Source organism: Streptopelia decaocto (assembly GCF_964273445.1).
Source record: "Streptopelia decaocto genome assembly, chromosome: 18".
NCBI lineage: Eukaryota > Metazoa > Chordata > Aves > Columbiformes > Columbidae > Streptopelia > Streptopelia decaocto.
In genome coordinates, this window is record NC_138673.1 from 9,463,054 (window position 1) to 9,486,621 (window position 23,568).

The 23,568-nt window shown below is 42.2% G+C and overlaps 1 protein-coding gene across 1 annotated transcript; it reads right to left on the reverse strand.

The window, feature by feature from the left end:
• Window positions 1-4,997: 4,997 nt before the first annotated feature.
• Window positions 4,998-22,917, reverse strand: CA4 (carbonic anhydrase 4). The gene is made up of 8 exons (XM_082068202.1): window positions 22,805-22,917; window positions 11,933-11,986; window positions 11,430-11,600; window positions 8,753-8,910; window positions 8,427-8,519; window positions 8,100-8,163; window positions 7,827-7,990; window positions 4,998-6,790 (listed from the first exon to the last, which is right to left on the reverse strand). Exons 1-8 carry the CDS (start codon window positions 22,860-22,862, stop codon window positions 6,602-6,604), a joined length of 951 nt encoding a protein of 316 aa, XP_081924328.1. The 5' UTR covers window positions 22,863-22,917; the 3' UTR covers window positions 4,998-6,601.
• Window positions 22,918-23,568: the final 651 nt, after the last annotated feature.

The window sequence follows — 23,568 nt, forward strand, 5'->3', positions numbered from 1 at the left end:
AGTTGTAATACTGGGATGGATTTTTAAAAAAGGGAGGAAAAGGAGCAAGGGGTGGAAGGAGAGGAAGCTACTGTCCCTCCAGAATTAGAGATAATGCCACTGATGGCAGAGTACTCTTAGATACCAGCAGTGACAATCAAATCCCTCTTAAAAAGAACAAACAGCACTGCTGATTGAGAACGTGCTGCAAGGAGCTGCCTGTAAAAATTGCTAAATATAAATTGAACCCCAGGAGCGTTAAGAGCATTGGCAGAACAGCACTGCCTGTCCTCGCATTCCCTTCCAGGTAAGTCTGAAGACAAGAAAACAAGCGAGCGAAGGCCTGGGCTGCGCTGTGGTGCGGAGCGGCCCGGCTCTCCCGGCGTGCGGTGCGGAGCGCGGGGCCGCAGCCGGGCTGGAAATGATCTATTTGCCACAGAGTGTTCTGAGATAATTGAATGCGCTATAATGAGGGTGCAGGATGTGTTAATCACTCCGTTCCAGCTGTCTTGACAGGAACTTGGCAGTGAGGTACAGCCAAGGAGGCACTGATAGTGAAGCTTTTATTACCCCTGCCCATGCGACCGGCAGATTTTATGATTGTGCTGTTCTTCCTGATTTTCTAAATGGAGAAGCAAGTTGTGCTCTCACTTCTATAGGCTCTGCTGGAGGCAACTGTTGCAAAAACTTCCTCTACTTTCTCATATGTTACGGTCTTTTTTACCCTTATCTCTGTCTTCATTATTTTTTTAGCCTCTCCATTCTGTTTAGCCAAGAAGCTGAAAACCCGAGGCAGCTCTGACTTTTGGCAAAGTTAAGACTTCCTTAGCCATATATGTCTTACTCAAAGGGGGGGAAATGAGCTATTGGGAGGTTTATATTTTATATTGCTTACTGTGTGTGCTCATTTCGTTTTGTAAATGAATTTTGACCATCAGAGGTCCTTCTGTGTGTGCATCTGGAGGAAGAGTTCAGCACCTCGGTGGTTGACTTTGTGTCTTCGTCCTCTTTCCTTTACCTGAGGGAGTTCACTTGGTTTTTTCTCAGGATTGTTCATTGGTTCAGCAGTGGCTGTTGGGTTTCAGGACATAGAACATTATGTATAACTGCACGTAAGAAAGCGTTTTGTATAATGCCGAGAGTTTCACGTACAATAAAACCAAGTTATTCTAGGCTTTCAAAGGCATAGCATTCTCAATAGAAAATTGCTATGATTTATTTAGGGCTTAATCTCAGCATCAGCACAATCAGCAAAATGTTAAACTTCTGCCTCCCTTTCTCTCTCATAAATTCTTCATAACCACACATATCTGTAAAGTAATAAATCAAGATCTTTCTCCTACGTGCTGGGAACAACGAGCAGCCTTAGTAATGTGGGAAGTGGATGGATGTTGACATTACAAAGGTAATTTCAGTAGATGGAAATGAATAGTTTTTTGCGAGGTTTTCTTCATACGATGAAAAGAAAGGGCATGGAGAAGTTGAGCCAGGAGGAGATAGATTGTAAGAAAACAAAAACCATAGTTAGTGACATAGTGTAAACTGTTGGGATTTTTTAAAATCAGAACTGTGTTTGAGTTCTAGATGTCTAAAGCATTTCAGAAAATATTCATAGGTAAAAGATAATAACCCAAATTTATTACAATCGTATACCATTTGTAATATAACTTTAACTGCAAATTGTATCCAACTGCAAGAAGGGAAATAATATCCCAAAGGCATTTCAATTAATTGCTGTAGTTAATTGGACTCATAATTTTACTTGTGTGACTAATTATAATCAGGTTTTATGGGTATATATGGATTTATTTCTGATACTAAAAGCTGCAAACAGCGGGTTAATTTTAGGAAACATATTTAAACTTCGCAATGAAAAGTGCATGATCCTGTTCTCCGCAGTTGTCCTGAATGAGTCGTGTCTGTTCAGAAAGAGTTTGGAGGGCGCTGAGAACACAAACCGCCCCGGTTTACCCAGCCCGGCGTGGAGCTCAGTGTGGCCCTCACGATACTGCTCCGGTGCTCACGCTCCCCAGTTCTGGGGTTGCTTTTTTATCCTGCGATGGGCACATTGTTTGCACCGGTGGCCCCGAGGTGTCGGCAGATCTGGAGATGTCCCCCCGGTCACCAGAGCTGCCGGAGCGGCACTTCACGGGGTCTCCCCGCCAGCCCCAGGCAATGCTGCGCTGGGGGTTTATCACACAGCGGTTGTTGCTGTGTCCCTGCCACCCGAAACCCCAGAGCTACAGCACCTGAAACGTGGTGGGGAAGGCAGCACGGGGCTGTTTTATCTCCCCAGGAGACACCGGCAGCGAGGAGATCGCCCAGCTTGTTGTGCTCCCTCAGCCTGACAGAACGCGCCCTCAGAACATGGCGCCCAGAGCAGGTGAGGTCTGTGGGTACACAACCCTTGCTTGCCACCCCTGCCACGCCGAGAGGGCCCTTTTCTCCTTTCTCCCTTTTGTTTTTCTTTTTTTCCCCCCTTCCTTTTTTCCTTTCAGATCAGTTTTTAAGCAGCAGGGCTGTCCCACCTGCTGTTTGAACCCGGCTTTGGCAATGGCGGGTGCTGCAGCCGCCTCTCCCACCATGGCGGCCTCAGAGGGGCCCCAGCCCGGCCGCGCTGCCGCTTCTCACAGCCGGGAACAGCGAAGCCGTGGGTCCGTCCTGTCTGCAAAAGGGATTTCAAATGGGGAAAAAACAGAGAAAAACAATGGACACAAAGACTGAGCACAGCCCCGGGGTACAGGATGCCTCAGATGGGCATCCTGGCTGCCTTGGCTTCTTCCTGGTGTGTGCATCGCCTCGTGTGGAAACAGATGCTTTTGTAAGGCTTTTTAAGCGGCAAGTGAGAGACACGTTTATGACTGAGGTGGGTTTTAGGTGCTTTTTGTAGAAGAAGCGGAGGGGATTGTGGTGGGCCATGCCACCCCGTGTCTGTGGGGAGCACTGGACAGGGTGGCAGGAGGCTCCCGCCTCGGTTTCCTCATGTGTATTTTTCTCAGTGCATCTCAGCTGGAGTTTTGTTGGCTTTTCCACAGATAGACATTAATGTATAAGTAAATCTTACATTCCCCTTTTTTTTTTTTTTAATAATTTGTATATGGTTTGCCTCCTATATGATACACTTCCCATAGCCACCTCTGGCTGCACAGAGCTACCATGACATTTGTTTCTCTCTCATTGAAACATCTCTAGATCTTATGTCATTTGCAGTGTGTAGTGGAAGAAAATCACCCAGTCCGCTTTTAACTTTGCTGAAAAGAGCTGCGTGTCTCCAAGCATAATTGTTTTTGTGGTGCAATGGGATCTCTTTTGCAAGGGGCAGTGTAGGGAATGGGCCTCCCCGTCTCTGGATCGGGGGTGGCTGAAGTTACACCTGGTACTAACAATTTATTAAACTTCAAAAACAACCTGGGAAGCTAGGTGGACTTCTGCATATCCTTTTTGTGACTGCAGGTGGATAGAGAAATGTTTATGATGGTTCCCAAGGTGACATCTGTTTAATGGGGAGGCTGCTGGCTGTGCCAGCAAATGCTGTCTTCCCTATGAAATCCACCTCTGGATGGGCAAAGGAGATAAAGAAAAAGCAAAAAGCTTTATCCTTTTCTCCAAGGAGTCATGGAAAAATAATTCTGTGCAGAGGAAAAGTATATTTTGAGCTCAAGTTTGTCAGCAGGAGGAGCTGACCATACAATGAAGCTGGCAAGTTTGTTGAAATTCTTTGTGGATAATGTAAATACATTTCTTGTGAGTAATGGCTACGTTTCCTTGTCTCTTTCTGCTTCCTGAGAAAATGTTTTGCTGAAAACATATTTTATTATTTTTTGTGTGTGCCTGACCCTTCTGTCATCCCTCCCTGTTCCCCCGGTGATTGTCAGACAGGAGCTGGGCCTGTGTTCACATGGCAGATCTGCTCCTGCAGCTCTCGGACCTCTGAAGGCCGGCACTCAAACCGAGGTCTGACCCAGAACTGGGAAAGGATTGCTCTTTGGATGCGTTATACAACACCATGTAATCTCAGCTTGGTATATTTGTAGAAATGGGAAGGACCTGCTGAAGTCTGGTGAGCCCCCAGATGCTGCTCAGCCTCATGGTGAATGGACTCTGCCGTGAGAGCCACGAGCCCTAAACCAAACACAACCTGCTGCCGTAGGACAGAGTCTTCAACTCTGGCTCCAACATATGTGAAATGTGTTAGCAAAATTCTGTGTTAACTTTTCTGTACATAGGAAAACACTGTTCTTTCTGGGTCTTTCTAAATATCCCTGTTCTTTCCTCCTCCCTTTCCTGTATTGTCACAGCTTGGCTATTAGTTCTTCAGGAGTTACCGTCGCTTCCTAGCGTCTTCGCAATACAAGAAGTTTCGTGCCAAATGTAGCATAGACAAAATTCTTGAAAATCAGTGCCTGAAGCTACCTGTGGAACAGCAGATTACTTTTCCATAACTACCTTTACAAAAGAAAACCAAATGTTCTACTTCAAGCCTTCCTGTCTTTTACCGGTTTTTAAATTGAATGGCTTTTGCTGTCGATTTGTGTTGATTTACTGCATTGATACTAGTTCTGTAATTGTCACGTCCTGCACAAGAACAGAATGTGTCTGCCTGGTTGCAAGAGGTGCCTCTGACAAAGAACAAATTGAGCTAAATCATTGACACAAGCAGATTGTAGCATTTCCCTTTTCCTCATTGGCATAACATTCAGATTCACCCAGTAAAAATGGTCATACTTGTCTATTCAGATTTTATTCATGCCAAGGCTTGACCAGAAGAGTACTTACAGAGGACTAGCCATCTTCTCAGAAGATTTTGTTTGTTTCCTCCTCTTAGTTATGTTTTAATATATTTCATAGTAACTCAGGTCCTCCTCCAGACACAGATCATCCCATATGACCCATGTGAAGCAGAATCTCCAGAGCCTCCTGACACCAGAAACATCCCAAGGTGCTGCGAATCCCTCCCCCCCAGCAAATGCAAACCCAACCCTGAACGTTGTGAAGAAAGTGGGGAAAGAAGTCGCATTCCTTTTCTGAATGAGTGTTGTGTGGATTCACCTTCAGCAAGGACGGAAGAAACAAAAACTCAAGGCAATGAAACTATAGGTCTCTGTTCAACTTTAATATTTATGTCCATTCCCCAAAAGTTTTTCAGTTAGCTAAAAATACAGTCAAAGTCTTAATCATCCCTCTAAACTTCAAAAGGTGAATTTGCTTTCCCATGTGGTTTTCTGAAGCTTATATAATTGATTGTTAAATCCAAAAATAAGTTTTCACCCTGCTTTTTTTTTCCTTTGGTGAGCTGTGGTTAGTCTCACTGACATGATTTTCCTGAAAATGGCCATATAGCTGTAGCATAAAGGCACCTCCGCGAACATTGCCCTAGAGAACAAAATACAATCTGCTAATACGAAATCCTATTTTGGTGTGGCCAGAATCTAAAATTCTAAAAGTAGCTGTAACATGTTACATGGCAATAGCCAAAGAAAACTGTTATGTCTGTCTTTGGAAAGAGAACTGGAATAATATAAGCAAATCCCATTTCCCAATATACTGAGCTTTTCTGTGAGTAAATAGGGTAAGATCTGAAGAATCTGAAGTTCAAATCACAATCTTCTTGGACAAACTGTGAATCTTCGTCATATGGGAATATTGCAGGTATGTTATGATTAAAAAAAGAAGATACATTCAAACCAACATTTAAAAACTTCTGAAATGTGATACGGGAAAGAGCCATTTCTTGAACTGTCCCATTTTATTAGGCGAATGAAAACTGTAAAGGATCATCAAAGTCTCATGCTTCAAACGCAGCCCTCCAAAGAGAGGGAATTTCCACGGATGTGCAAAGGGTACATGTGGTTGAGTTTCCCTTCTTCATTCTAGCACATCATATCCCTGGGCATCCCAGAGCAGGATTCCATACTAGGATGAATAAATAGGCTCAATAAAGAAACCTGAAGTCCAGAATCCATAGATTAGATGAAAGGAATCCAGCATCCTTACCAAAAAATTAACTGTGGATATTCTGAAGCAAGAAGGGGGAAAGCAGTGTTAGTACAGATGTCACACACCCTTCACTCGCTAGGACCACCCAGACATTTCTCAATTGCGTGTGAGCAATTTTTCTTGGTCTTGTACTTTCGTGTAGGACAACGCAGGGATGATAATGACTCCACGTGTTACTGTCTTTCTGATTTACAGTGTTGAATGTAAACATACTGCAAACAAAACTCTTCATAGGCACTTAAGAGCAAATTCCCCTTCAAGGTCCTCTGTATAGCTTGTAGACTGTCCTTCCAGTGCTGTGTTAAAACTACAGGCTTGCAGATAAACCATCCTAATGTTTTCTTTAAGTATGGTGTGTGTGTGTTTGTTTTAATTTGAATCTTCGTAGCTTTATCTTACCATTCTTTTGAATTCTTGTGATTTAGTGCAATGGGTTTCAATTTTTATAGGAGAGCCAAGAGAAGTCCTTGGTCAGTGTCTGGCGGAGGGCAAGGTGAAATCTTGTACTGAGATATGATTCATGAGCTGGCAGTTAGAGAGACTACTTGGTACAAAGAACCAACAACAGCAACAACAATAAAAAACCCTCCAAAAAGGCCAGAACCTTGAATGAGGTGAGAAGTGTTCATTGGCAAAGAGAACTCAGGATGTACGTGAGCATCAGGAGCAACAGCAAAAGCTTAGCGGTAGGCAGGAGGATGCTGGCACCGGACCAGTACACCTCTCGTTCATTCAGAAACTGAGCAGGACGGAAATTTTCAGCCATGGGGGTTGAGTTCTTCCCATCAAAGTGGACTGTTGAAAACTGAGTTATCTGCAGGCATCGAAATAAAAAACAGTTCGTTAAACCCTTTTTCCGTGGAACACTGGAAATTGTGATATAAATCTGCAGTGCCTTACTCAGCGGCATTGTTTTCAACTGTATGGATGCATTAAACCTCGCAGGAAACAGCATGATGGAGGCTACTGCCAGAGGTCACCAGCAGATGACTTGTGTTAGCCTTGCACATCACGAGGACTTCCTTTCTGCGCGAGCCAAATGCTTTGTCCAGCCCGAGGGCCTGGTTACACCAGTCCTCTTGACGCACACAGTCCATCACGTCACAGTGACACAAAGTACGGGGACTCGGATTTCTTTCCTCGCTTCAGGTTTCTGATTGCTTCAGCAAGAAGCCGGCCCAGAGCAGCAGCCGCTCGCTCTGGTGCCCTGCGCTGTGCTGCCGTGCTGGGGCTGAGCGTTGCGCTGTGCCTGGAGCGATGGCGAGCAGACCGCGGCTCAGGAACTGAAATACAGACGCTGGCCCTTGGCCAGGCTGTGCTGGCTGGTGGTAGCACCGACAGTCCGCTCCAGGACAGCGGAATTGTTTTAATCATGCACTCTGCCAGCTGAACAATCTGTATTTTAGAGGCGGTCATGATTAACCTCATGTTCCTCTCCGTAGGACAAAAATGGTCTGCTTAAAGCTAGACTTAAAGTTTGGATTTTGAAGTATTCTGTTCTGCTATCCTGATACTTGTGACAGCAGGAGAAATGCAGTGAAATTTGTGGCTGAGCAGGTGACTGCGGTGGAAGGCCTAGGGGTTCACCTGTGGAGGGGTTTGGGCTTGCTTTCCACATCGTCATTTCCCCTTCCTTCCCCTTTCCTGCCAGTTTTTGATAGACAATTTAATAGTGCCAAAAAAATGGCACTAGGGACTGTGTTTAGGCTAATGCCAAGCAAGTGGGTGTGTGATAGGAACAAAGCAGTGGAACAACTAATAAATTGTTTTAAATTGTGGGATTGAGCAGGCAGCTGAAGGGGCAAAATGACCGTAAGCAGACCTATGTGCACTGCCCCTCTGCGACTCACCTGAGAAAGACTGAGTTCAATTGGCTTCTCAAAGATTGTCCAGATGACACCCTCGTAGCAGTCGGGAGTGGTGAGGGAGCCCTCGTACCGATAGTACCTTCCAAGGTCTTTCTCAGGTGGGATTAGAGAACTCAGTGGCAGAGGCTCCATCTGTGCTGTTTGCCCTGGAAAACCATGGGAAATATTGCTTGGAACAAGCACGGCTGCAGAAGTTGGTTATAACACTGCTCAAAATAAATATATGTTGTGTTTTGACCAACACAAGTGTCTTACCTTTGTATTTAATATTCTCTAATTCACTTATTAGAGTTGCATAGTTTCTATTTTCTTCTTCAATCTGAAATGGAAATATTTTTATTCCAAATCATACGTTTCTCAACAACTGGTTGCTTTAAATTAATTGTAAATAAAATAGAAAAGAACCACAGGGTAAAAGATAACAGCAAGCACAATATAAAAAGGGTAAAGGAACTAAGTGCTGGCACTGAATGCCTGAGAGGACAGGGAGGCTCAGGTCTCAGACTGCTGTAGCATCAACACAACCACTCCACCAAAGTGCTGGGAGATTTGAGATGGGCAATTAAAAATTTGGCTGCTTACCTTGATGAAGAATGCTAACACAGCCACTCCATTTGCATATTTCTTTGCTTCTTCTATACCTGAAGCATCTTCTCTTATGTGGACAATATGAAGCTGTAACACAATAGTCAAGGCCAATTATTTGTTCAGTTTGCTCTGCGGTTTGTTGCTGTAAGTGCAGCCCGGCTGCCCTGCAGTGTGGCCGGAGCTGCTTTGTTTTGTCCTCAGTTCTTTGTTCCCTCTGTTGGGGTTTCATAGGAGAACCAGCCAATAGTTTGTGTGCAACAGTATCTTAAAAAGCCAGAGTTCTTGAGTAAAAGCCACAATCCACAAACGGTCTCACCTACCTCCATGGCTTGTTTTTCTCCATCTATGCTGTGCTCTGACCCGGGAAGGTATTGCTGCTCGACTCGGACTCCCCAGTGCAAATGAAATTCTATTGCCTTGTATTTTCTTCCCAGACCTCCGCCTCCAATTTTAGGGGATGTATCTAATGTTACTTTAACTGGGGAAAACAAATAAGTTGTTAAAAAACCAAACCAAACCAAACAGATCATACATTAATAGTATGAGAGTAGAGAGATGCATGTTCTTGAGATTAAAATTTATTCTGGAGTTCTGGCTTTGTTTTTCATACTGGACAATGCAGAAATTCAACTTTGCAGAAGCTGGACTCTTACAAAATGCTGGCTGAGGCTGGTTTGAGATGAAAGGGAGGAATCTCATAGCCCACTTCCCAGCACCACGCAACAGCATTTGGGCATCTCTCTATGGCACAGCCCTTGGAGCTTCCGCTCCCACTTCTACCTTGGATTTGCTCGGTGATCTTCAGTGACTCACGTAGAGCTGAGCTGAGCTACCCGTTACTTCAGCTGAATGAATAATAAAAAAGCAAAATCAATCTGATGATACTTGTTTCCCTTTGTAAAAGGGAGGAAAAGGACAGAGTGCTGCTTTGGATTGTTCTGGGGTAAGGGTTTTATAGATTTATGGCATCCATTGATGTGTCATTCGGAGCATCATGGGCTAATTGCATTTTGAAGAAAACAGGGAAATAGACGGTATTTCCCTGAGTGCACTGAGGGGATTGGTAGGGATTTGTTCACGGCTATTAAAACCCCATGACTCAGAGCTACTTTTATACCTTTCAGAAGATACTATATTCCTTCATTTTTTTGTCTAGGAGAACAACCTCTATCAAAGTTTTCATAAAAGTAAACTCGATCACCGTTTATTTGGGTTTTAAACGTTCTTTTTGTTTCCTATTTTCTGCACTGTAACGTTTGCTTTAGGCTGGGTTTGAAGGTATTCTGTTTTAATTTAGTGTTGCAACTTAAGCCTAAGCATCTAAGTTGTCATATCTATTTAATGTGATGTTTGATCTGTTGTTAACGGCAAAGCAGAATTTTCTTAGGAGATACATTTCTACGTGTCTATCACCATCGCTTCCTGTGCTTGAGGCATTTGGGATATATTTTAAAAATTTACTTATTAAGACTTCTACATTAAGCACCGTACTTTTCTCTACAGGAAAAATTGTTTTGACCTAGATTGAAGCCCCAGAGATTTCATTTCTGTTCTGAATTCCAAATGAACTGGAAGTTCACTCGAGTCATTTAGTCACTTTGCTTTCTTATCTGTAAATGGATGAGTAACATATCTTTGTCGACTTTGTTTATTTAGATTGTAGGACCTTTGAGACACTGACCTTTACTATCTGCACATCAAACATAATGATAGTCTAATTGCATGCAGAGCTTCTAATTGCAGCTGTGATTTAAGCAGTAACAGCTCCAGTACTGTGCTCACTGTAGCACAGAAACTGATTGTCCTTAGAAGCAAGAAGAAGCAATTTAAAAATCCCAGATTGAAAACTTTTGGATGGCTGGGAAAGATGAGAGTTCTGTCCAATCTGTATGAATATTAATTCTTGTGTAAAAGGTATTTCTATGCCCAGTGACTGTAATGTGGAGATTCCAGAATATCATTCTGTAACGGGAAAGTCATTAACCCATAGACTAGTGAAAAATCAAAACGTATCTTTTTCTTATGGCCTGTCAAAATACTGATGTTTTAAACTAGAATCTCTGGCTGTGAAAATCTACCCAGCTGTCGACCTTCCCACCTTTCCTTTTTAAGTTAGGAAAATATTTGGCACTTGCAACTTTTCATTTTAGGACTTTAGTAGTTAAAACAATCCATCTAAAGCTTCTAAGAACACCTATAGATTTAAAAAAAAAACCAAAAAACACAACAGAACTATTTTGAAAGTTACTGTAATTTAGCAAAATATTGTTGAAGCATCACCATTGCTATCACTTTTAGTGAAGCAAAGTGGAGGAAGTGAAACGGAATTACTGCTCACTGACTCATTCACTGTTTACTGATCTGCTGTTCATTGATTCACTGTTTATTGAATCAGTAAGTAGGTGACCAACAAGCTCACATTTGATTACTTCTGTGTGCAGAGGAAACAGGTTGAAATTCGGGAAGATTTCAGCTCATTATTTAAAGAATTAGTAAGAAACACTCCCAGCAAGCCATTCGTGGAATGACTTTCCCAGATGACGTTCTCTTCAGGAGAATTATTCTTTGTGCAGAAGCAAGAGCAAGAAAAGGCAAGGCCAGAAATAAAGGGTACAGGGGCATTCAGCAGAAGTGATTTACCTCTGCCAAAAGTGGTGTCTTCACCCTCTGTATTCACCTCCCTCCTGGTCCCAGTGGTTCCCTGCACATCTCAAGTTCTCTTTCTGCGTATGCACAGAACCAATTTCTGCTGAGACATTCAAGGACCATGTCCAGGATATAAAACCTAGATCATTCCCACAGGGGTCCCAGGAGGCCTTGGTTCAGACCGTTTCACTTCAGAAATACAGGGCTGCTATCTTATTTTTGCTTGCTTGCTTTGAAGAAGCAGTAGTGATATCTAACACCTTGCCTAGGACATGGAAGAAGCAAATGGACGGTTCCAAGTGAAGGCACCAGTAAATCTCATAATAACAGTAAGAATTTCACAGTACTTGCCTGTATGTCCATTATTTTCTATGTCCCATGCAGAAGATCCCTTCACGTCATATCCCTCAAAGTTCAGTGGATTAAGGCTCCTGTCCAGAACGACCTTTTTGGTGACAATATTGATAGGTGACTGTTTTTTCCCTTTGCAGGTGGCATATATTTGGTACCATTCTCGAGGATCTATTTAAGAATGAAGAAAATAATTTCTTTCTTTAGACTGCAAATCCTTGATAAAGCTGAACTACCAAACAGTCAACAGATTCTTGCTTGGGAAACTGGAGACATGTTTGAAGAAAAGATCTTTGCATGGTAGAATCTAATACAGGAACTTCGTAACATATAATTTTTTGTATATTTATAAATATTACAATTTGCCAAGGATGTTCTGTTAAGCTTAATAGGAAAATAGGCACATGTAAATGGCTGTAAAATAGAAAGTGAACTACTGACACTATAAAAACTCGGAAACTATAACAAAACAATACCAAAAGAAAGTGGTGGTGGTGCAATACCTTGACAGTGTGGGTCTTCATACTTCTGTGACTGATAGCACCAATGGCTTACAACTAAAAAAAAAAATCAGATATTAAAAATTAGGTGAATGAAAAGCTGTACAAGTTGTCCCCCAAAAAGCAGATGTGAAATAGATTCACAACTTGTGATGCTCAGAGAGTGATAACTGGGCATACTGTTTCGACAACTTCTTGGTTTTGTCTGCCCAATGTTATTAGAGTAAGATATTTCCTTTCTTAAATATATTAACAACAGAAGTTGATAAGAGGTGAGTGCTTCTGCTGTGAAGTGTGGAGCACATCATCCAGCGAGTCCAGCTGGCTTTAATATCAAATCACTCAGAAGAAACCATAAAAATCCTGCAGTAGGCAGCCTTGCCTCTCTGGATCTCCTCCTGGTCCTGAATGAATCCGTTTATACCTGGTACTATTCCCTCCAAAAACTGCGTTAGCATGGAATAGTAGAACTCTGGATGGGAACTCTGGGCAGGGAAAAATGTAATGAAATATAACAAGGGCGAGTGTAGAGTCTTGTATCTGGGTAGGAACAACCCCAGGTTCCAGTATCAGTTGGGGAACGACCTATTAGAGAGCAGCGTAGGGGAAAGGGACCTGGGGGTCCTGGGGACAGCAGGATGACCATGAGCCAGCACTGGGCCCTTGTGGCCAGGAAGCCAATGGTACCTGGGGTGGGTTAGAAGGGGGTGGTCAGTAGGTCAGAGAGGTTCTCCTGCCCCTCTGCTCTGCCCTGGGGAGACTACACCTGGAATATTGTGTCCAGTTCCAGCCCCTCAGTTTCAGCAGGACAGGGAACTGCTGGAGAGAGTCCAGCGCAGGGCAGCAAAGATGCTGAAGGGAGTGGAGCATCTCCCGTGTGAGGAAAGGCTGAGGGAGCTGGGGCTCTGGAGCTGGACAAGAGGAGACTGAGGGGTGACCTCATTCATGTTTCCAGATATCTAAAGGGGGAGTGTCAGGAGGATGGAGCCAGGCTCTTCTTGGTGACAACCAGTGATAGCACAAGGGGTAATGGGTTCAAACTGGAACACAAAAGGTTCCACTTAAATTTGAGAAGAAACTTCTTCTCAGTGAGGGTGACAGACACTGGCCCAGGCTGCCCAGGGGGTTGTGGAGTCTCCTTCTCTGCAGACATTCCAACCCGCCTGGACACCTTCCTGTGTAACCTCACCTGGGTGTTCCTGCTCCATGGGGGGATTGCACTGGATGAGCTTTCGAGGTCCCTTCCAGTCCCTGACATTCTGGGATTCTGTGGTTGCAGTTCTGAATAATTTAGTTTTGAAACTTTGGCTTCAGCAACATCTTGAGGCAAAAGTTCCACATCTGAATATATGTAGTGTTAAAATAAATTTCCTTTTGTTGGTTCTATACTTTTGTATGCTTGTAAATTCACTTGCGCAAGATGACTTATCTCAGTCCATTCCAGGAACTATTTTAAAGATTACTTGGTGCAATAAGGAATTTTAAGAAATAAAATATTTCCTGTAAGACATGAAGAATCTTTATTCTAACTCAACTGTGATCCCACACAGATGGTTGCAAAGTTTTTCAACAGAACATCGGCATCTTACTTTTTCATCGTCAGAAGAAATGCAACATTCAGAGGAAGATGGCTGGTTTAACTTCACTGTGTGTTGATCTGGTTGGAAAGCAAGCACCGCTCTGCTTATCGCAGCATGCTGCAGTGCCTCTTTATGGCAGTTATAAAGCCTAAATTGACTTTCACAGGAATAGTTCTATTTGCCTACTTAATCAATAACAATTCAAAAGCTCTTATAAGCTTGATTAATACTACAATGGGTTTTTTGTCTATGATTAGTAAATTATAGGCTTTTAACAAATAGCTAGTCAGTTTTTAATAACTGTTATGGAGGGGTCCTGTCATTAGATTGCTAATTACCATAATTTGTGATATTTTATGAGCCATCTGCTGGAAGGCTCAAAACCGCTTTTAACACCTTTACCTTCAGATCCATAGCATAGCAATGCTATCCATATATTAAGTATTTAGAATACATAGAATCTTAATATAGCTATAATGACAGAGAGAGACTTGGATGAGCTTGTGGCAATTAATAAAATCTTGAAAAAACTAAATTTATGCTGAAAACTAGAAATAATGTTGACTCACTTTCTGGTTTAGCAAATGTTTAGTAATATTGAGAAGAAAATTAAACAACGTCGCTACATTTGTATGGTAAGAACTGTAGCGATTTCTACGTTGTTGCTCCACTAATATTTTGTAATTATTAAAAAAATTGGTTCAACAAAGTTTTATTTTGACACACCTCTAAACATTCGCAAACCTTAGCTTTAGGATTTGCCATTTCTAAAACTGGTCCTTGCATTTTTTCAGGCCTGTGCACACAAGACAATGGCCAGACCTGCAGGAGCACCGAGCCATTTCTCATCTCCATGGGCAAACTGCAGAACCACAAGTTCCAAGTGCCTTAATCAATATTTTAATCCATAAATGCCTCGCAAATACCAGGTAAGCCAGTCTTCACAATGTTATGTTTCGTATGTGTTAGTGTTTGAATGGATGAATGGCTGCAGATGTATTTTTGGCAAGAGCTCTAGCGCAGTGTTCAGGATCTGCTTTAACAGCCGCTGCACCAGCACCCCGTGACTGGGGTGGCCTTTCTGTGGAAGTTAAATGTGCATGAACCTCCAGAACAAAACATGCTGCACTGCAGGAATAGCCTGGACACAAATGTTTAAAGGTGGCAGCATCTATGCAGCATGAGAGGACAGTGACCTGCAAAGATTTAATCTCAAGTTCTTTGGGATGTGAGTTAAAACAGAGAGGAACGTTGTCAGGTGAGAAATCAAGGTCGGTGGAGGTATTCCGGTCTGTTTACTGTAAACTCTTGGAACAAGGTCTGCTGTTCTGGGTTTGTATAGTGACTTGCACAATGGGACCGTGATCGTGACTTAGACCTCAAGGCATTACTGTAATGCAAATCAAATTTTACGGTCAATATGATTCACAATTAGTAGTAAGTGCAAGTTCATTGGGTTGAAAGGCCATGGAGCTTTCAGAGCGTGACCATATAACAGTGAGAGTCAGGGACAACCACAGGAAACACTGAGGGAAGGGAAATATCACCAAATCACATTGTCAGTGGTTCTGATCCAGGGTCTCTGTACCAGAGGAGTGAAATGGAAGTGGGTTACAGAGCCTTTCATGCTGAGTCTGGATCCAGCCCTTCTCAAACAAAGCAACCACTGGCGTTTTTCCAGCTGGTAGGCGTTTGGGAGGTTCTCTCTGATAAACTTGTGGGTTTCAATCACGTCTTAGTAGATCAACACATGAGCGCACTGAAAATCTTTCAGCCTGTACATCAAGATTATGGGCAGAAAAAGTTGTGATTCCTCCCTACGTATAGGGAGCTTGCATTTGTAATGGTCCTTTTCCCCCCTGGGCTTTATGGCTCTATTTCTGAAGCAAGAAGGAAAGACACTTGTCACATCCAGTCAGTTGTCTGTGGTCTTAGGCATGATTGTGCCCTAAGATATGTTGTCTAGTCTAGTTTTAATTGTCTGAGTGTCTCCTGCCGCTTCCCTTAGGAGTCTTTTCCACAGTCTATTTGCCTTCACTGTCAGGAAATGTTTCCTGTTTAATAGCTTATATTTTCCATTTGCTTATCTGTGTCCCATCACTCCTAGAAATATCACTGAACCACCCTAAACTATTCTTTTCCCTCCCTGGTGTCTACAGCATTCAGATAGTTCTTTCTTTATCTGTAATTCCTGTTCCTGCTTCATCCATCCTTCATCCCATCTCCTGACAGTGTCCCCTTCACCTTTCCACTGTTTCCACCTCAAAGATTTTCATCTCACTTTCTCTGAAGCCCCTTTCTTGCAGGGACCCAGTACATATCAGATCCCATCCTGCAGTCCTCTCACTTGACTGCTCTTTCGATCAAACCTCAGCTCCCCCATTCTCTTTTCTGTTGTTTATTGCCCAAGAAAATGCAGCAGAAAGTCTTTTTTTTTGGTGTTTGGGAGGTTTTCTGTTTATTTTTGTAGTGAAGGTGCTGAAACCATTGCTGTGATATGAGCTGCTATGGAGGATTTCATGGCTTACTCCCACATCTTGCTGGTACACGAGTTAAACCATGAGCATCCACACTTCTCTCAGGATAGTATAAGGTGCCAGCCAGGATTTCCAAAAACTTCTTGCCTAATTGACATTAAATAGAGACATTCCTGTTGTTATCACCATTGGAAGTAATATAATTCAGTAAGCATATACATTCAGGATACATATACACCCAGACTTACGATTGCTATATTATCAATTTTATCTAGCTCTTACGTTGTAGTGTAGATTCTTGATTTACGTGGCAATGCACCATATCCTAGGTGTCACCTTGACCTTACTGGGTGTAATGCAGAGTGTGGCTGAACTGGGCTGGAGACCTCCTCTTCCTTCACAGAGCTCAAGACAGTGAACTTTAGGGAGTCTCTCTTGGCAAGTGAGCGCTCCTACTTATCTCTGTTTCTTCCTTGTCAAATTTACAACTGGTTTCCTGACCAAAGCTGTTTCTTGGCACCAGAAGATCTAGAAAACAATACAATTACGTATTGTTTTCATTTTATTGTAAATGTTTTCAATTGTTTTAGCTATCAAACCAAGCATGGAAACTTGAGGAAAAATCCCTTCAGTTGAGTACTCCCTCTTCTGTTCACTTACACAGCTGGAGGGAGGATGGGGCTGCTGGCTGGGAGCCCGGGTGTTTGCAGTTTGCCGATGTGCTATTGTATGATTTAGGAAAAGACCCTTAAGCTCTTTGGACCATGGCCAGATTCCCTGCATTCCATAAAAGTTCCGAAATCTACTTTGTCCTACTTGTTCCCCACTTGCTGCCCTACTGCGACCTGCTGAGCTGCCGCTGGGAAGGCCACAGCTCCTCTGAGTGCTGGGAGACAGGTGTTGCTCAGGCTGGCTCAAAACCACCCTTTTCATTCATCCATCTGCACACAACAGTCGCTAAAACAGGTTTTGTCCTTCTGGATAAAGTGGTTAGAAATCTATTAATTTTATGTGCTGACAGGTATTTTTAGTAACCATATATAATCTCTTGAAGTGTGAATGACCTTTACACCACAAATATCACGAAGTAATGAGACAGTGAGAGTATCTTCTGTTGCTTTTTAGTTAAAATCCCTTCTCTTTCACTGACTGACTCCTTTGCTTGTCCCTCTCCATGTCTTGTCACCCTCTTTCAGCCATGTCCTCGCTGACAATTTGTTGTTTGATGGGGCTCCCTCCGCTCTGCTGCTTTTCAGAGCCCAGCCTGCCCTGGATGCCAGAGTTCTCATTGCTGCTCTGTCGTCCACTGGTTTCAAACCCATCCCTACAATCGGTTGTGACCGCTGGCTTTGCAGCAGGGCGAAGCTAGTTTTGCATGCAGTATATTTTTAGCTTTGGTTTGTATTGGGCTTGTTCTATTTTTAGCTTGTTTTGTGAAACTTATTATCTTTAGTACAAAAGACAAAGCAACTTAAAAGAAAATGGAATCTAAGCCTGTCTTTCTAATTAATGAGATCGCTGAACACAAACTGAGCTATATACATAAGTCTATTTATACGTTCTTAAGTACTACACATCCTCAGGAAGTCCTGATCCACTATTTTGACAGGCAAAATCAGTTCCAAATGTTTACTTGCAGATTTGTGTATCTCTAAGCATGTAAACCCAAATGTTTGTGATCATTTATCTCTCTCCTATTCACTTTCACCTGACAATTTTGTTTTCACGAAGATATACATACATCTGTATGTATATAAATCCCAAGATATTGTGGGGGGTTAGCCTTGAAAACAAGCTTTATTGTAGTAGTGAAGCTTTACAAGTAACCACATCTGATTTGAGCAGAGTGTTTATAATTTGCACATGTATACATAAATCACGCGCTCAATGAGGCCTTTGTCTGTAGCACATATAAACTAAAGGAAAAATCCAAAGAGGTTTGAGGATTCTAGATATGCCCTATGAACACTTGCAAACTACTTCCTTTGTGACAGAGAGTGAGGAAAATATTTTTAGCTGTGACCTGTGATACTATTTTAACCTCTGTCACATGTGTCCTCATAAATGTGCTGTATTGAAGGAAACTGGCCTTTAACAAAAAAGGAATATCCAGGGCTAAGGTGATTTGCTTCAGTGGAGTATTTTGCTTTGTTTCGTTTACAACAGAGGGAGTGTCAAATAAAATTCACAAGTCCTTTTTTTAGTACTTCAAAAATTTAATTCAAATTTGTGGCTTTACTGTCTTTTCGTAGTCTTTCATGCTGGGTTTATGACGACTGGTGCTGTGGCTAGAAATGTATCTGAAAGTCTAATAACAGGCTGTTAGATATATTCTGTAACATAACAAAGCACCTCCTGCAATGCCACAAACAGGGAAAAAAGCCTGTTTGCATGAAGAAGGACGAGGTGATGCAACACCTTGCAGTTCTGCATGAGGTCAGCTCAACAGCGGCTTAATACAAATTGATGATGATGTAGTGTACTCAGGCTAGTCAGGCTGATCCTTAAATGGAGCATTAATAATGTAATTGGGTCCACTGTGTACACGGAAAAGTGTCCACTCACTGTATGTTGCCAGAAACAGGCTGCAAACTAGTGAATGATGATTTTTGAACTTGTAGCTGTGATGCCCTTGGATGCATCAGCCTTGTAAAAAGCCTGTCTGCTCAAGAACCTCGATGCCTGTCAAGGCATCACGTAGATGGATGCTGCCTTGGGCACAGGACACGTTAAAAAAGGCAGGAGTCATGTCATTGGGGACATCGGTCATCCATCTCTACACGCTGTATGCACTCGCTGCTCAGCAGTTAGTTCACAAGTCACACATGGGGATGGGGGACGTTGTTGAACTCGTAAGTGATGGAGACAGCAAAGGTATCTCACAAAAAAATTACACATAATTCCTTGAGAGGAAGTTGGGATCTGCAGATGAATGTAGATTACAGCAAGGTGTGACTGCCCAGTACATATTCTTGAATAACTTCACACACAGACTAATTTGAAGAGAATCAAGGTGTTCCTGTTCTGAGACAAATTATCCATTTGTGCAACACAGATATTTCTGAAAGCCACACCTGGCAGGCTACAGAAATGTAAGAAATTAAAAACATTTCAAAGTTTATTCCATATGTGACTCGAATACGGTCTAGTAGCTGCCTTTTGGGAGTTTTCCAGTAGCGCCCAGTGTTGGTTCTTTGCCTGCTGGGCTTGGTTCCCTGCTCCCCCAAATGAAACAGGCTGTGACAGATAACCGAGGAGCTGCTCCGTGGCTCCGCTGTCTTATCTGCTGCTCTGCCGTGAGCGTTTTTCTGCCTTTTGCTGAATTTTTGTGTCAAAGAGAGTGAGAATGAAATTATTACAATACCTCACCACTTTGTGCCTTTATCATAAGCTGTTGAAGGAAACAAGTGTACTCTGAGATCACAGGATCTGCACTCTAAGATGTCCTGGTCAAGCAGTCTGTGTCCATCCTTCTCTCAGCCCTAAACCCCCTCCAATTGTAATGTGACAGTGGCTAAACCCCTGTTCACCATAACAGTCCCTCTTATAGAGTTCGTTTGTTAAAATTTAACTGTAGGATCCATGTGTAATGGATAAGTTCATTAGTTATTAAAAAAATATTCAGGGTTTCAGAGGTATTAAATACGAAATACTGCTACTGGTACAGCACAGACGATGGAGCTGGGACAGCTGCCTGAATCCCGCTCGTGCAGCCCGTGTAGCTGTACGGAGAGGGAACAGTACAGCCGTGTCACTGGTGTCCCCTGCTCTCGGCTCACACTCAGCAGCCTGGCACATGTGAGCTCTTGTTCCATCTTGCACGCGGTGGATCTGACAAGATCCCCGATCGGTAGGAATGATGGGAGGCAGGCTCAGATAAGCCTTTAATCGGTTTTGGCAGCTGGAATGACTACAATGAGGAAAGAGAAGGAAGCCCTAAGCAATGTATTCTGCATAAAGATCACAAGTTGAGATCAAAAGTCTGTCTGCACTGAGATGGTTGAGGTAACTATTTTGAGATAAAGGCAGTGATTGCTTGGGAGTTAGACTTATCACATGTTGGATTGGGTGGGTGGAGAGAGGGAAATACAGACAATCCACACCTCTGAAAGCACCTAGGACTTACTACCTAAAGCAGCTACAGCTTATTGCCTTTTCTGTGTGTTTTAGGTCTCATATTGTCCCTATTATTCTTTCTTAGACAACTGAAAATGCAACTTTTCATCCCAGAGTGTATCAAAGTGAACCAGCATCCCAACTTTGCCAGCCCTAAACTGGATTCGAAACACAAATATGTGTGTATTCTATACCATTAGAAGTAGAAATGGAAGAAGTTAAACTGTTTATTTTTATGCTGCTTATAGAGATATCAGGTATACCTCGAATAACCCTGAGGAAGCATCAGACCGAGAATTAATGCTGACGACGTCAGTGCCAGCATGGTTATGTAAATTTTATGTTTGTGGAAGTTAAAAGTATGTAAGTAGAAATAGAGAAAATTAGAGGAATCATGTTCTATCATGTATCGATCTTTTGGAGCACTAGAGCATGGACTGTGGGAGAATGTCTTATGGCTGAGTCCTGCTCTGTCATAAAGAAAAAGGATGAAAAAGGCTGGGGTTCATTCCCTTCTTCTTAAAGAAAATTACTTTTCAGTAACACATGGAGCTTGCTGCAAGCCCTCTACAAAGCTCCCAGACAGACAGATTCTACTGTTCTCTACAATTGTTCTCTGCATGGCACCAGATTGAACCTGCCACTAATAAAACTTCTCTCTCCAAAGATTTGGAATATTCCTGTTGGAACATTGCAGATGTTTTTCCTGTCTAACAGCAGCACCAGAGGGTCACTGATCTCTCAAAGGACTCAAGCAAGCCAAGGTGCAGCAGTGCAGACGTTAATGCAAAATGAGATCTGTAGGAGCTGGTGGGTGAGATGCTGGACACATTCAAGCTTAGATGGTTTATCTTCCTGGTGCTGGTTGATCTCTGGGCAGGCGGCTGCACCGATGTGCCTCAGTTTCCCTTTTGTAGAATGGGGCTAATGAAGCTTGTTTCTCTATAAAGCCCTTTAAGGACTCCTAGTAATACTTAAAAAATATATGTGCTATGATATTAAGACAGGTCGAGGCTGAAAGGAATTTGAAAGATTAGCAATCAGGTTTATTGGCTATTTAAGTGCAATGAATTATGAGGCTGCCCAGATTAGAAAAACAGCCCTGGTGGAGGTATGTTAAATGAGCCGATAAGTGGATATCGCTCAAGCTAGTTCTGAAAAGTGATAAAATATAAATGAAATGCTTGTTTAAAATTACCTTCCAAATATGACAAAAAATAATTTAGGCTGATTATCAAAAGTTGAGGTTTCTTGAAATGTTCAGCCTTTAATGTATCAGAATGTATCCTGTGAAGCTTCTACCCCTGGAAAAAGTCTGGAAAAGAAGTTGGGGGGTTTCTCATACATTAGTGACTGTGCAGTTTGCCTCTGCACTGAGGGAATAAAGTGGAAATCATCAATGCTGGGAAAAAAGCAATACAAAATATGATATGCATTGCCTTTCTTATTTCCATCTGCTAAAGCACTAATTACTAATGGTAATCTAATAAAGCCCATAGGGGTTTTCTAAATAGTCTCTCAAGACCCTATAGTAAATCCCTTAATAGAGCAGCACATTTAGCGAAGTGTTAACCAGTTGGTAATCGATATAGAGCAAACATTTGTAGACTTTGGAAGAGCAAAGGTTCTTTGTGTTTCGGCTGTAGCAGGTGTGGGAAGCTCTCCAGAGAGAGAATACAAAATACACAAAATACAGACTAAACAAGAGGAAAGGTATTTGACCTGTCAGGGAAGAATCTAGAAAAGGTAAGCTGCTGAGGCATGGATAAGGAGAATTCATAAAGAACAGATAAATAAAATGTGGGAAGCCCCCCGTGCGTCCCCAGCACTCGGGTTGTGCTCCTTGCGGCCCCCCCGGAGCTCCTCAGACCCGTGTCACTGCGAGTCTGGCAACCCAAACCCTGTCCCTTTAACTGCTCGTGCTGCAGCGCTTCCCTCTGATACCTCTGATAATATTGTAGCTCTTTTTTTTTTCCCTTAATGCAGTCCAGTCTATTTTAGTGCAAACAATAGACCCTTCATCACTATTAAGAACTGCAGTGTTTATCTTTAATTTTGAGGCTGTGTGCTGATATTTACATTGGAAAGGTGGTTTATTCAACGTTATAGCATTGCTGGTCTAATAGAAGCAAAAAATACCTTATGCATTTTTGATATTAATTATAGATTGATATTGAATCTACTCATCGTAAGTGCATAGTGTACTTATGTACATAGTGCACAGAGTGCAAAAATAGATGGATCTGCTGAGCTAATGCAGCAAAAGACATATTGTTCTTTCTCAGCAGGGAACCACAAGAATTTAATCATATCATAAACAGCAAAGCAAAATGAGAAGAAAACAAAACCAAGCTATTTGAAATTTTAAGAAGTTTACAGGTAAATAAATATACATTTTGATTTTTAAAAATTTATGTATGTAGTTAACTATAGAGATCAAGTCAAACCTCATTGATTTTTCTTGGAGGAGGAAGGCAACTAAAATCTCTAAAGGTGGAAAAAATTCCACTCATTCATTCATGAGAAAAGTCTATACTTCATCTTTTAGCACAAATCATAAAATGCAGAGAAATAAATAAAACATTCTTCGTTTGTCATATAGAAGAATTAGAGTCTGTACTGTGTGCACCGGTATTCAGAAACAGATCACAAACAGGAGTAACCTTGGTACATGGGGTTAGAAAGAGCAGGCAAGGACTTACCTAGTGCCTCTGTCTTGAGAATGTGCAGAGCGAACAGAAGAAGGAACAGCAATTCCATTCTCTATTTTAAATAGGCTCAGTGTTGAAACCAGAATTGATTAGACTTCTTAGGATGTGATCATATTTCTGCTCTCAGTTTTATACTGGAGTAAGAAGTCCTGGACAGACCTGAAAGCCATAGCCAGGAAGGTGAACTCCTCCCCTTTGTAATTTCTCCAGATTTACCCTACTCCTGATTTGCCTAAATTTATTCATTTCTCCAAAGCGAATGGCAAAAGGAATAAGGCTTTCTAGCACTAAGCAAGCAGTGCATAACTGGTACATTGCAACCTATGCACATTTAGTAACCTAGTACTAAAATGCTACATTTTTATTTACTGGTAGCTTTTTTTTCTTCTCCTGACAGCCCACATGACGTTCAGTTAACGTGAGTATTAAGGTTAGTGTTTTGCCTCAAAAAACCTCCATGAAACAAGCAAAACTCCAGCTCAGTCACCCCCACAACCCTCCGAACAGCTGCTCAGGACTGGAAAACGGGACTTCTGTGGCAGTAACAGGAAATGTTTATTAGGTGGCATATCAACACCTTACTTATATATGCTTTTGCACTTTGTGAGTTAACTCAGAGCACACCTGTTGTTTGTTTGGGGGGATGGTTTGGTCCTTTCTCCTTTTTTTTAATAATACCCTTTTTAAAAAAAAAACCTTCCTGATTCTAGTACTATAGTACAATATATACAGATTTTTTTTCGTCCCCTTTTGCT